The sequence below is a fragment of the Ixodes scapularis genome, unplaced genomic scaffold, assembly GCF_016920785.2.
Source record: "Ixodes scapularis isolate PalLabHiFi unplaced genomic scaffold, ASM1692078v2 PGA_scaffold11__112_contigs__length_91849675, whole genome shotgun sequence".
Lineage (NCBI taxonomy): Eukaryota > Metazoa > Arthropoda > Arachnida > Ixodida > Ixodidae > Ixodes > Ixodes scapularis.
This window is the reverse complement of record NW_024609837.1, coordinates 8,847,389-8,861,217: the sequence shown is the minus strand read 5'-3', so window position 1 is coordinate 8,861,217 and position 13,829 is coordinate 8,847,389. Positions and strand designations below refer to the sequence as shown.

At 43.3% G+C, this 13,829-nt stretch overlaps 1 protein-coding gene across 1 annotated transcript in view; it reads left to right on the top strand.

The window, feature by feature from the left end:
- Window positions 1-3,250, top strand: part of LOC8030109 (lysosomal acid glucosylceramidase-like) — a 52,296-nt gene extending 49,046 nt beyond the window's left edge. The window contains exon 10 of the mRNA XM_042288814.1: window positions 2,260-3,250. Within this exon, the coding sequence (XP_042144748.1) occupies window positions 2,260-2,365 (106 nt within the window). The 3' untranslated portion in view covers window positions 2,366-3,250. The remainder of the gene's footprint in view (window positions 1-2,259) is intronic.
- The last annotated feature ends 10,579 nt before the right edge of the window (window positions 3,251-13,829 follow it).

Sequence of the window (13,829 nt, the reverse complement as noted above, 5' to 3'; positions counted from 1 at the left end):
GAGTTCGGGGCCTTCAAGACGCCCGAAAACGCCACCGTCTTCATCGTGCTGAATACGTGAGTACGCATATGTGCACCGTGTGTAAATGGAAATGAGGTGACTGCTTTCAGACACGCTGACACTGTGGTACGTTTCTCGTCGCCGCCTGTAACTTTGGAAGCGGCAGTGCATTTGAAGCGTTTGTATTAGTTTTGTCGATGTCGGAAGGACTCCATTGAGTTACCAATGTTATAGCTGTCTAATGGCTAGTCCTTTGCCGTCTGAACAGGCTATGCAGAGTGCAAGTTCGTCTGCTTCTTTTGCAGGTGTTGTGGTGATGACAAAACGCCGAGCTCTCATTGGTTCTGAATGAAAGATAGTGGACAGACCTCAAAGTAAGCTGCCTTGAGGTCTACCCACTATCCTTCAATCAGAGCCAATCAAAGCTCGGCGTTTTGACGTTACCACAGCCCCTGCAAAAAGAAGCACCGAGAGGTTATTATCAAATGCAGGGCGCGGCGTATTATGATGATTCATCTTGCTTCGTGATTGGTTCTTCGGGTTCCTCACTGGCTAATGCCGCGATCTTATTGGCTCAGTAGCGATAATGAGATGCATTACTCGCCACGCCCTGCATTTTTTTAAGCTGACACTGGCTATACGCTCTCACAAGCTCCTGTATGCAGGGTGCCATACAATTACCTTGGAACACGATGCTGATTGAGCGTTACTTCCTCCATGTGTGTGATGATATTGCTCACTTCATGCTTTTTTTGTGTCTTTTGCCGCTTGGTGACAATTTTTTTTCACTGGACCCGGGAGTGGCATGCATGGTTATGGGTCCAGACTGTAATGGTGCACTGACAAGGAATGTAATGGAATTAAATAAAATAGACAAGTGAACATGACTGAAGTAATGTAAATAATGATTTGAATATTCTTTTGTTTGAATCGGTTCAACCAATAAGAAACAAGCCATAGTTGTCATGCTCCAATGCGCATTAAGTCTCGTCGGCAAAAAAGAGTGCGCACCTCTTTTGCCACTGAGGCTGCACGCCCACTGGAGCGAGACGCCGGTTTACATTCTGACCAGCACAACTTCTCGAACCTCAAGTAAAAAAATATTCAAAATAATTGAACCCGAACTTTTAGAAACCATGAAAGCGTCGAACTTTTCGATTTCGAAACTCCACGGTGTTGGTAAGTTGCGAACTTTTTTAATTTGAACCTCGGGACGGTTTGAAAATATCTAAATCTTTCGATTTCGAACCTCAGTTCGGTTCGAAAATACCGAAACATTTCGAATTCGAACCTAGGGTGGTTCGCGACATCCCTAGTAAAGTCACTGGATTCTGGGCAAGCAGCGCCATTGCCTTCCCTACCTGCTAGCCGGACACAAACAGTTACTAACATAAAGACGACCGAAACCTTGCAAGGCGATTGGCTAATCTGCCTACGTTGCCATAGAAATCGCCATGCTGGTCCATTCAAATCTTCGAAACTTCCAGAGGGTCGTTATAGACCAGTCGCGACAAGATCACCTTGGAGCATTATCGTGCTGGAAGCGTTCCTCGCCATTAAAAGCGTCTTTAGCAATGCGTATGCAATCAACCTATCAATCATGCCCATCTACACGGATCTCTTACAATTATATCGTTTTTCTTGCGTATTTCAAAACAGTAAAATTATTCGTCAGTGTCTCCTAGCACCAACAAAGCATATGGTGGTGGTGTATGGGTAGCAAACTCTCGGTGCACAAGAAACGTCTCCATAAAGCTACTCGTCACCAGCGAATTTAGATCGGCGCACCAAGAACGGAAGATAAATTGTTCATTACACGGACCAAAATGGCGATCAGACAGGGGGCTTGGCGCTGGTTTCCCGAGGTCCACTAACTTTAATGTACCGTAACCTTTGTTTTTTCTATGAATGCACTTATCTTTGTTTTGTTTCTGTCGTTTTGACGCCGTGGTTTTTATTACGAGACCAACACTAACTAGCACCGTTTTCTACACCTACGTGTGTACACTATAAAACGCGAAGATAGCGTGCTGAAGGCCGTCCTTTTGAAAGAAACTACATGGCGTTCTCGCACGGACAGTAACTGTAACGAGTCTTTTCAAGCAAAAAGCTATTTCTCCGCTTGACGTTATGTTATGCCGCGTGTAGCTGGAGGGCAGCAGGTTAAACCTCCAACGCGTAAAAGACTGCGTCGTTAGAGTTTCATGCCTTTGCTTCCAGGTTAATTATGGGTGTCGTTCTGCCTCTCTATTGTTACAGGGACACGCAAGCACACAACATTAGCGTGCGGGATGTTTCGAAGAAAGACGCCATATTTACATCTTCTATCACGGAGCGCTCCATCCGCTCCTTCATCTGGTGGTAGCCATCACGAACAAGCAGCCTCCTCGACCTTCTCGACCATTACGACCACTGATAAAAAAAAAAACAAAAAAAAACACTTTTTTTTTTTTTTTTTGCTGTTAATAATATTATCGCGCCATAATGGTGGCCATTCTCAAGCCAGAATCACAATGCTCATACGAGTGTCACTCGGACATCGTATAATATCAGCAGACAAGATAACATAATTATCGACGGATGTAGCTCACCACATTGGAGGCGTGCTTGTTTCATAAGAATGTATGGTTCGAACATGTCTAAACATATTTGTTTATGACCCGTGTGTCAGGACTGTTATACAAGGGGGAAACACGCCTTAGACATTGTCTGAAGACTGTATTTTGTTCGTTTTATTAGCATCACAGACGCTTTGCACACGGACCATATTACAGCCGCCATTACTGGCCTTCTCTCGTCTTACCAAGATGCCGAGCCACTGAAGCGGGCTTTCACGAACCCCATCCTTGTCGCCAATGTAATGACTGACGCCGACTCCCAGTAAATCAGTCATATTTACACTCGTATGACAGATGACCCCCAGCGTCATACACTGGTTCCGTTCTAAACCAGGCCTCTTCTTCATCGCCCTCGCGGCTTGACTACCAGCAGGGTGCAAGACGGATTGATGATCATCACACTCCACAAAGGTCAATGCTGGGGAGAAAGACGCACGTTTTCATCTGAAATGGCAATAAACTTTCCTGCCGTGGTAAGGATGGAGCGAAGTGATCAAAATAAGAAAAAACAAAAACTGAAGGTCGGTTGTGGCGGCGCCCATTCACAGATGCTGCAGAGCGCCTACGGTCCGCACCTCCTGTATACATCACGCCATTGTTAAACAAGTCCTCGGGCCAGCGTGCGATCTCCTCAGCCCAGCATGCGCATGTTCGTCGCTTCGAAAAGCGAGGAAGTCACGCGCCATACGCACGAGTACTGAAAATGTGGCCGGCTGAGAGCCTTTTTTTTTTTTTTTTTAAAGGGTCTATAAACCACAGGGACAAGTTTCGATTGAAAAAAAAAGCAACAACAAAGTTTCTCCTTTGATAGTCTTAACATGGCGCCTAGCCTGCACGTAAAATTTCGTATACACCGAGCACCTTAACAAATACCGGCTTCATTCCCTCACAACGGAGCTTCCATATATCATAAATCAACATCTCTTTCTCTCTATCATAAACAAAATCTGCACGTTTCGCTATTACGAGCGATCTATATTCTCTAAAGGGTGATTCAGACATTTCCAACGGTTGCGTTCGCGTACAACGGAAGCGACCGCAAGGACCAAAGCACCGCAGTAACCGTGACTCATAGATTGCTTCGTGAAACTACCCTATGCATCGCTTGTCGTGATGCAAAACTATCGGTAAATTGACTATCGATACTATCAATAGTGTTTCCAAAACTATCGATAGTGTCTCAGAACTATCGATACTCGACTATCGATAGTATTATCGGTAGTTGTGCACTTTTAATCGCTTGCCACACTGTGTACGGCGAACACTTGCCCCGGTAACTTTGTCGTTACGGTCGTTCCGGTTCCATGCGAATGCGACCAACGCAAATGTGTGAACCAGCCTTACGAGACAAAACGTAACATTTCAAATTTATAGTCGGGAAAATACGGTATTTCTTGTTGCCGAAAACAAAGGAATTCGGTGGTGTAGAATGCATGCTGCATGAGGTATACGCGCTCAGCTGCAAGACTGCCACCGCGACCACTGGCGCGATGTATTCGGTGCAAGTTAAGTAAATTACCTCACTTCCTCTCACGCAGAAAAACAAAACAAAGGAATTTCATATCGCTTGTGTAATTAGACAGACTCCGCGTGATTGTGCGAAAATTGTCTCAAAGCTGGCCACTTAAATCCTTACCAATCCCCCCTCCCAAAAACCTCCGTTCCTCCTTTACCAAACAAAAAGAAACTTAGTAAACGAATTCAGCTCCGCATAATTCGTTTACTGCATTCAATAAGCTTGGCGCGGAGCTCTCCACAACTGAAAGGAACCCAGCTAGAACACAAGGCCTGCGCCTCCCAAACGTCATCAGTGGATGGATAGATGGGCGCGGCTGAACCCTTTGAATCGGGCGGTGACTCGCGCCACCTAGCCAGTGCTGTGGGGAACCACTAGTGGATCCACGCAGCGCCACCTAGCTGGCATCGCCGCCAGCGCGTCATGCAGCGTTTCACAACGAGCCCGTCGTTAGCACGCGTCAACGTCAAGGCGAATACGTCTGCTGCTTTGTGCCGGCTGTCGTTGAACTTCAGCGTGTTTGCAGCTTGGGGAGGGTCGGGGATCCTCTAATGATGACGTCATGCACAGGCCTTGTCCTTTAAGTGATATTAATGGGACACATGCCAACTGAAACTCCGGCTCGGTCACTGCATGCATTCGACGCAACATTACGCGCACTGAAGCCGCCGCTGTCCCATTTTTTCCGGATAACAACCTCGGGGCCTGCGTTCCCGCTCAGATCAGCGCGCAATCGAATCAAGACTGTTGCGGTGCCGAGGACATCTGGCAAAGATCGTTCAGATTGCACAGGCCAAGTCGATATTACAAGTCCCTTTCTGAAGACGTGGGGTTGCCCACACCGCGTTCTCGCAAAATCAACGTATGCTGAGTAGATTCGTGCCCCCTTTTTGCTATAAACGATTTAAGTTTTGCTTCTTAGGAAACTAAAATTTAAACATTTTCTTTTTCAAAGTTAAGCTCCTAAGCATCGTTCAGCCACTGCGGTTGCAGGATTAGCCAATGAGCCAAGCCCTACTTTTATAGAAGTGTCACTGAGTATAGTTCTGCTACGTTATGGTAAATAAAAAAAAGAAAAGAATAATTTACAACTTGCAAATGTGCACTGGTCGCGTAGCACGACATCACGGGACTGACAAATGCTTAGGTGCGTCATTTGTAAGTCACCCGGCAAGCTGGCTTACCCTAATTGCGAGAATAGTTGATTGTTCACGATCACTAAGAGGTCAACCTGTTAAAAAAACTGATTTCCTACTTCACAAAACCCCAATTGAAGATCCTCATTTGTTTCTGTGAACTCAGTGGTACTATGTTTCAGTCGTGCTCAAGGAGTAAAACAATTACCTTAATAATTTCATCGCCATTATCAAGAGGTATTGTGACGGCGCGCCAAGAAGGAAGTGTATCGGACGCAGACTGATGCATAACTTACTTCTCGGGACACATAAATCGAGGATAAGCGCCGCTACTCCGTTTTCAGCATAACTTGGACCGTACTAGAAGGTACACGTCACCAAAAGCCCTTGAGACAGATGCACTTATACTAACGCTATCTGCTCGCTCCTGTAGCCTTCGTTGCGGTCCAGGTTCAGACTGTACACAGTGTGCGGCATCGGGGACCGAAGCCAAAGTAAAGTCGTGGAAGAGCAGGAAGAAGCTATGTGTGCATTCGCCGTATAATATATTATACACAGATCACGCGACCGTCGCGAAAGAGCGCTTCTCGTCAAAGGCGAAACCTTTCCTCTTCTTAAATGTTTTCCGTCTGCCTCGCTGACAATGACCGGAGGTAAATTTTACCACGCGTTGTCTGCCCGTCTTCGAAAGAAGTTCGTGGAGGGAAAAACAGGATTTTACTTATTTAAATTCACTCTTTTCATTTTCTTCGTCGTCATGGTTCTAGATCTTCGAGAATTAAAAACATAGGGCGCTAGATGAACTCAGGAGTGACCATGGCTCTCAAGCCAGAAGCGCTCATACCAGCGCCACAGTTACTGACAGTTTAAGAAATTGAGGGCGTGGCGACTTCGGAGGATGATATTACCGCTCCGCAGAGGGCGCCACCGAAACAGCTCGTCGATGATAGGGGTGCTTCCTCGGAAATACTTCAAGCGCAGCAAGAAGGGTACGATTACTGCCAGACATGTACAAGTTACTAAAAAAATGTAATTAAAGTTAAGTTACTGAGTATTGGCCTCAAAATTAATTTGAGTAGAGTAGAAATTACTCAAATAAAAAGTAATTTAGTAGATTACTAAATACCCTAAAAAAAGTAGCGAATTACTTTTGAAGTTTCTTTTATATTTTTTTTAAGGTAATAAGAAAGTACATAGGTTTTGATCTGTTCGCGAAATGTTGCTAGCCAAATATAAAGCAGCTTGTGTTTTCACAGATATGCTTTAATAGCTGGTTCCGCTTCTGCGCGCCTAATTGTTTTGTATTTTTTGTTTGTTTTTTGGTCGACGCTGCGCTGCGGAAGTATCATTTCTACATTGAGATTTAGCACTGCCTGAGCTTGATTTTGCAGATAGTGTTTGGTTGTTTACTAGGTTGCGTAAAGTACATCTAACAAATACATGAAGTAAATTACAAAGTAAATGAGAAATTATCTACTTAAAATAAACCTACACAGTTTTTTTTTTTTTTTTAGCATCTGGTACGCATTTTTTAAGGGGTAATAATCGGAGGTGCATCAGTTTTTTTCGGAAATGGCGGCAAATATTTAATGAAGTCAAGTCGCCACAGTTTTACTCTCGCTGACCAACTATTTAACAGAACCAACTTATAAGGCACTTATTTCTATCGGTCTTACAGCCCCATTACTTCACTCAGCGAAATGACCAGATAACGTCTCGAAAAAACGATAGCGCGTTTTCACATGACGATACGCCATTTTTTTTTTTCCTTCAAGTTTGGGGAATGTATTTTTAAGTCGGGGGGTTGAACTGGTCTTCGGAAAGTACCACAAGAAATACTTTGGTAAAGTTTGAGTATTCTCAAAGAACGTACTTCAATAAAAAAAAAGTTTTCTAAACCTACTTGTAGTAGTACATTAAATATTATCATACTTATAGTACTTTTCAACGCTATACTTGTTTATTCATTATTTTTTGTAAAACGGTGGGGGAATTACTAAACTTTCTTAAACGATCTTCAAATCTTGGAAAACCGGCATATTCTGAGTTTTCGGAGGAAAGGCAACGCAAAGAGGTCACCTTTGCGTTGCCCTTTAGCACGCGATTCTTCGAGTACGGCACAAACTACGGGAGCACCAGGTGAGCTCCAGAGCGGGTACTCTATTTTATTCCCTCCACTGAGTGAGGATGTATGTGTAGACTTCCTCTAGTGGGCGAGAGTTCCTACGTTGAGGGGGAGCAGGGACAAGTCCTTTCTTCAAATGCGTCAAGTCCCCTTCAGCTTCTGGACATAAACGCCAGTCTTCGGCGTTAATCTCGCAGTTACTCGGCCTCACTTGCGACATCTCTGTCCACCCCCGGGCCTCGTAGCAGGGTTGTTACAGTGGGGGTCTCGTAAAAATGTTAGAGGGTCTCGTGAAAATTTTAGAGGGTTTCGGACCCTCCAAACCACCCCCCCCCCCCTGCCTATGCCACATGCTTCCCCCTCTTTGCAAATATCAGCTGATCTTCCAACACCTCATCTATTTTTGTGCACGAATGCCTGTTGATTAGCAAATCTACCACTAAAATGGGACAGTGATTTGTAACTTGAGTAGAAGTTAGTCGGAAAGTAATTAAAGTAAACTACTAATTACCGAAATAAAACTGTTATTGAAAGATACTAAACTACTCAGAAAAGTAGTGAAACTACAGTGGCTTAAGTAGAGTAGTTGAACTACGTACAAGTCTGGTTACAGCGATCCCATCTAGCTGAGGCAGCAGGGATTAATTACGCCCCTGCGAAGGCCCTACAAACGCGTGCCTCTTCCCTCAATCCATGCACTAACACGCGAATCTGACGTCCCACAGCTGCGGTGGAGTTGCTGTCGACGAGGCGCATGCGCAGATGTATCACTTAAAAAAAAACACTGAAATAAAACAAAAAATCTTTTTAAGGCATAGATGGGGCGCGTAATTTTTTTAATAATTTATTCCGCGAAAATAATTTTCTTTTGTACACTATTTACGCCGACATGCAATTTAAGTGGAAGTCACGGCCCGTTCTAAGCCTAGCCCACAAGTCAGTGGCCCCGCCCATTACTACTGGATTGGCTTGGCTGCTCGGCCGAACACGCTCGGAAGCCTACTGTCTCCCTTTCGCTATGGTCTCTAGAAAAACTAGATAGCCTCCCGTTCGAATGGCCTCTCTACACGCAGCGAGATGGCAGCGCCGTGGATGACATTGCAGCGGACGCTGCGCGCAGTCGGCATGCTTTTGTAGCCTGCTACATCTCTCACTACCTTCTTCAGTCTGAACAAGCTTAATGAGAAAAACATCGTTGACTTCTCTGCCTTTTTAGCAAGGACAGATTTACCTTTCTTAGGCTGTGAGATGCATGCAGTGGCGATAACAACACACGCCGGTACGATGCTCATTCAGATTGAAATTAGCAGGAATGGGGATTGAACCCAGGACACTGGGTTCTGCAGCGCGAGCGTTCGCTCCACTTCCTCCGAGCTGATGTGAATAACTGAGGTTGTGTGGATACTTATCCAGTGTGTAGTTGGTCAGCCATTTCAAAATTGCGACGAGTCACTCGGTGTGGATAAGCAATTTCGTCAGTGCAGTAAACAGCTAGCCTGGGGTTTTTAACGTGCATTACGCAGTATACTGCGCGATGCACGTTAAAGACCCAAGGCTAGCGGTTGAATTGCAGTGGCTAATTTGTTTTTATCTACAGCTGGGAGACTCGTCGCCCGTTGAGGCAGACCAAGTTCTAGGCTAAGCTAAACATACACACAACCCAATTTTTTTTTTTATGAGCTGGATTTGAGAATTGTTGTTACAGAAAAATTTTCATGACTGACAATAGTGCCCCATTCAAAATTCATCAAGTTTTGCGAAGAGGAGACTGATGTAAAAGTCCTCTTTTATCCTCGAAATTACACCGCGACAAAGGAATTTCCTGGTCAGTGGTATGACGCGCAGGTATACATTATACACCCATTATACACCTTTCCATAAAAGCGTACGAGGGCGCGTTCATTGCTGTGTTTGTGTGTTACGCACACCGGACTTTCTGGCTGACCGCAACTGCGAGCGAGCGCTGGCTAGACTGCGATTCAGCGCGTGTGAACCGTGATTTTTGTAAACAGTGGAAACGTGCATACTCGGGTTACGGTAGCGGCAATAAGCTCGTGTAATGCAACAAACATTTCGACCGAATATTGTTTTACGGTCCCTTTAGGAAACGGTGTATTGTTTTCACGATTGAAGCAAACTTGCCACGGATGCCATCACGTTAGTGCTGCAAGTGCTCGCACCGCCTAATGGGCGTTAGTAAACCCAGACATCCGTAATACACTGCAGCCGTAGTGCTCTGGCTAAATTATTCATCTCCAGTAGAGGCATCCGACACCCCTTCGGACAGACTGCAGACCGACTTCCCGTTGTCTAATCTGCTTTACAAGAAATTACTTCGCGTGAATACCCAGGACTATATAAAATATAAAAAAGTACGTGTCTGTTTAAACTTAAAAAGAATTTCTGCGATGAAACCCTAACAAGACTCAGTCACGACGCTCATAAGTCATGCAAAAGGCACGGCGTTGGCTGTACACACGCTGGCAGAATCGCCTGCTGCCACGCCTGAAGCACGTTCCAAGTATATTTACTTCGTGCGTGTGTATGCTTCGAAGATGTATGCCGGCAGTTTTCGTTTTGACCGATGGGACCCTCATAGAAGGAAGAAGTCAGGGGGTGTCATCAGACTGTCTTTTGCACGACGTATCAGCAGCGTGACACCGGCTTCGAGGTTTCCTGGTCGTGAACAACAAGCCACCAAAGTGGGACATTGCAATTTTGCCGATTCCTCGCATATATATAAAGTCTCATGCATTCGCTAGCGTCAAGTGATCGTGAACGCTGGTATTCACTCGAACCTAGCAAGAACAAAACGTCCACCTTCGATGCAGTCCACAATGCCGAGCGCAAGTTCGTCTGCCTCTTTTGCAAGGGTTGCGGTGACGTCAGAACAACGCCGAGCTCTGATTGGTTCCGATTGGAAGGATAGTGGGTAGACCTCGAAGCAGGCCGCCTTGAGGTCTACCCACTATTCTTCCAATCAGAGCTCGCGTGGCTCGGCGTCTTTTTGACGTCACTACAACCCCTGCTAAAGCAGCAGACGAACGAAGGGCCTGGCGACGTTCATGCAAGTCAAGTCAAGTCAAGTCAAGTCAAAATGTGTTTTTATTTGTACACAAGATGTTAGATAATTACACTTATTCAGACGGGGGTCCCAAAGTTTTCAAAAGAAAACTGTTGAAGGGACCCCTTGGTAATAAAGGGTTAGTCAGCGATCAAGTTAACACCATTATATATATAAAATAAAAAAAACAAGAAAAAGAAAAGAAACACAATTGTGGTATCTACATAATCAAAATATTAAACCAAGTGAAAAGAGAGAGCAGAAAAGCTAGAAAATCGAGAAAAAAGGACAATATCAGTGTGTTTGTGTGTGTGTGTGTGATTGTGTGAAAGGTGTTCCTAGGAGAGAAGAATGAATCGGGGGGGGGGGGGGGGGGGGAGGGGGGCATAGAAATAGTTGATGAATCATGCAGATAGTGTGTGTGCACGTATGGCTTGTTTAAAGATATAGAATGATGACATGGCAGTTAGGCAGGGTGGTAGAGAGTTCCACGTTTTAGTAGCAATGTAAATGAAGGTGAACGCACCATAATTAGTTCGTATGCATGGTACAAACAGTGACGCTTGTGAATGTGAACGCAGAGGATACATGACATCTTGATGAATAAAACTAATTGAAGAGCATGTTATCTGGTTGGTGATGAACTTAAATGTTAATAATGCTACACGATAATCGAGGCATTGATGAACTGTTAAAATGTTGAGGAAGCGGTATGCAAATTGAGCACTTTCGCGCCCATTCACAAACAGCATTGCTCGTAGTGCCGTATTCTGGGCGGTTTCTATGGGTTTTAGTGTTGTTTTATATGTCAATCCATAAATGGATAATCCGTACGAAATGTGAGTATGAATGAAGCTATGATAAAGCATTTGGAGAGTTCGTAAGGAAAATATGTGCCGTAGTTTATATAGAATTGGTATATTTCGATATATCTTATTAGCTGTGTCTTTTACGTGTTGGTGCCATGTTAACTGATGGTCAAGTGTTAGCCCTAAAAATTTAGTATGGTACACTCGAGTTAGGTTAATACTTGCAAACGAAAGCTGAGGTGTGTTTAAAATTAGTTTGTTTTTCGGGGCAAAAATTATGTAGTTTGTTTTCGCAATATTGGGAACTAATTTGTTATGGGTTAGCCATTTAGCTAGCTTTTCTAAAGTGTTATTAGCTTCCATGTATAGTTCTGTCACGCTTGCATTAGATATAAAAATATTTGTATCGTCGGCATAAAGAACACAATCTTTTTGTAAATAGGCTGCCAGGTCATTAATATATATTAAGAAAAGAAAGGGACCTAATATTGAGCCTTGCGGAACACCGATGGTAATAGGTTTAGTTGTTGAAATTGTGCCATCTAAAGTGACAAATTGGCATCTGTTTGATAGATAACTTTCGATTAGATTGAGAGCAACACCACGAACCCCGTAAGCACTTAATTTCTGTAGTAAAAGTTCATGGTTAATTAGGTCAAACGCTTTTGTTAGGTCTACAAAGATTCCCATTGTTAATAACTTCATTTCAATATTTTGCTTTGTTTTCTCTACCATATTTAATAACGCGAGTTCTGTTGATTTCCCTTTAAGAAATCCATATTGTGACGGAGTGATCAAATTATTTTCAGAGAAGAACAGGTTCAGTCGCTTTAGTAGAAGTTTTTCAATCACTTTTGTAATGACAGGAAGTAAGGCGATTGGTCGATAGTTCTCTGGTTTTAGTTTGTCTCCTTTTTTAAATATTGAAATCACTTTTGCTATTTTGAGTAAGTCAGGGTAAGAGCTAGTCGTGAAGATTTTGTTGATAATATCAGCCAAAGGGTGCGCAATGATGGAACCACATTTTTTTAGTATTATCGTCTGTATTCCGTCGCACCCTGACGACGAAGTATTTTTCAGCGTGTTAATGGTATTATGAACTTCTTCTGGATCGACAGGGTAAAGAAAAAACGTCGTGTCATTACGAGCTATATTTGGTGTGCCAGCGGATAGATTTGTGCATGAAAGATACTGTACGTTTGTAGTGATAGTTGAAAAGTAGTCATTGAGCGTGTTAGCAATTTCTTGTTTGTCCGTAATTATGCCTTGGTCGGTGCTTAAGGCTGACACAGTCTGTTCGGTAGTACTCTTATTTAATGCAGAGTTAATAATTTTCCAGGTTTCTTTGGGATTGTTAATGGCGCTAGAAAGTTTACTAAAAAAATACTGCTGTTTAGCTACGTTAACTAATTTCTTTAAACAAACATTATACAATTTGTATTTAGATTGAAGGCGTAGATTAAATGGATTGCGTTTTAGTTTTTTATACATATTATTTTTGTGATTGATAGATCGCTGCAGCCCGTATGTTAACCAGGGGCTTTTTCTGACTGATCTGCGGGATAGGGTTTTGGTTTTCGTACCTATTTGAATGGAAGATTTTAGTGTTTCTAAGAAGTTGTCTAGTTTTAGGTCTGCCGTGGGCGCCTGGTATACGCTCTCCCATGACTTTGTGTTTAATGCATTTATTATTACGTTGTAATCGTATATTTGAGTAGTTTGTGTTATCGATTGTGACACCTTATGTGTATTAGAAACAGCGAAAATGGGTGTATGGTCGGTTATGTCGCTTGCAATAGTGCCAATTGTGAAGTCTGTTGGATGACAAGACGTAATTATGTGATCCAAAGTGCTGCGTTTTGTGTCGCTAAAGCGGGTAGTTGTTGTTATGCATTGTTGTAGTCCGTAGACGGCTAGTGTATCTAGGTATCTGTAAGTGACGGATGAATCAGCAGAAGTGTCAATGTTTATGTCGCCCATAATGATGACATTCGAATTAATTTGAGAAATGTTTTTGAGGGTTTCATTTAAGCTGCCTAAGAAGTGCTCAACTGCATTATTTGGTGAACGGTAAATGACGCCAATGAGTGTACTTTTTGTTTCATCAGGAACTACACTAGGTGATTTGGGATTTGGCGGAATTTCTATAAATAGTGATTCACAAAGATTAGATGATATATGAATGTCATCTCGAACTCTGAAAGTAAGTGTATTTTTTATGTAAAGAGCAACTCCCCCGTGCGATTTAGACGGAAACGTTATTTCTTGTGATTCGCGATGACCATATATTACCTGATAGCCAGGGATATTGAAGTTGTTATTCGTGTTATTGCTGAGCCATGTTTCAGAAAGGGCGATAAAGTGAAAATCATGTTTTAGGGTAGATAATAAGCAAATCAGATCGTCATAATGACTACGTAAGCTTCTGATGTTCAGATGGAGTACCGATAACTCCGATGAAGTGGATGTCTGTCTGGAAAATAGGTCTGGTTCAAGCAAGGATACGTTCATAAGGAAAAGAAAAAGTGAAAACCGAAGAGGGACACAGAAAGATTTAGAAG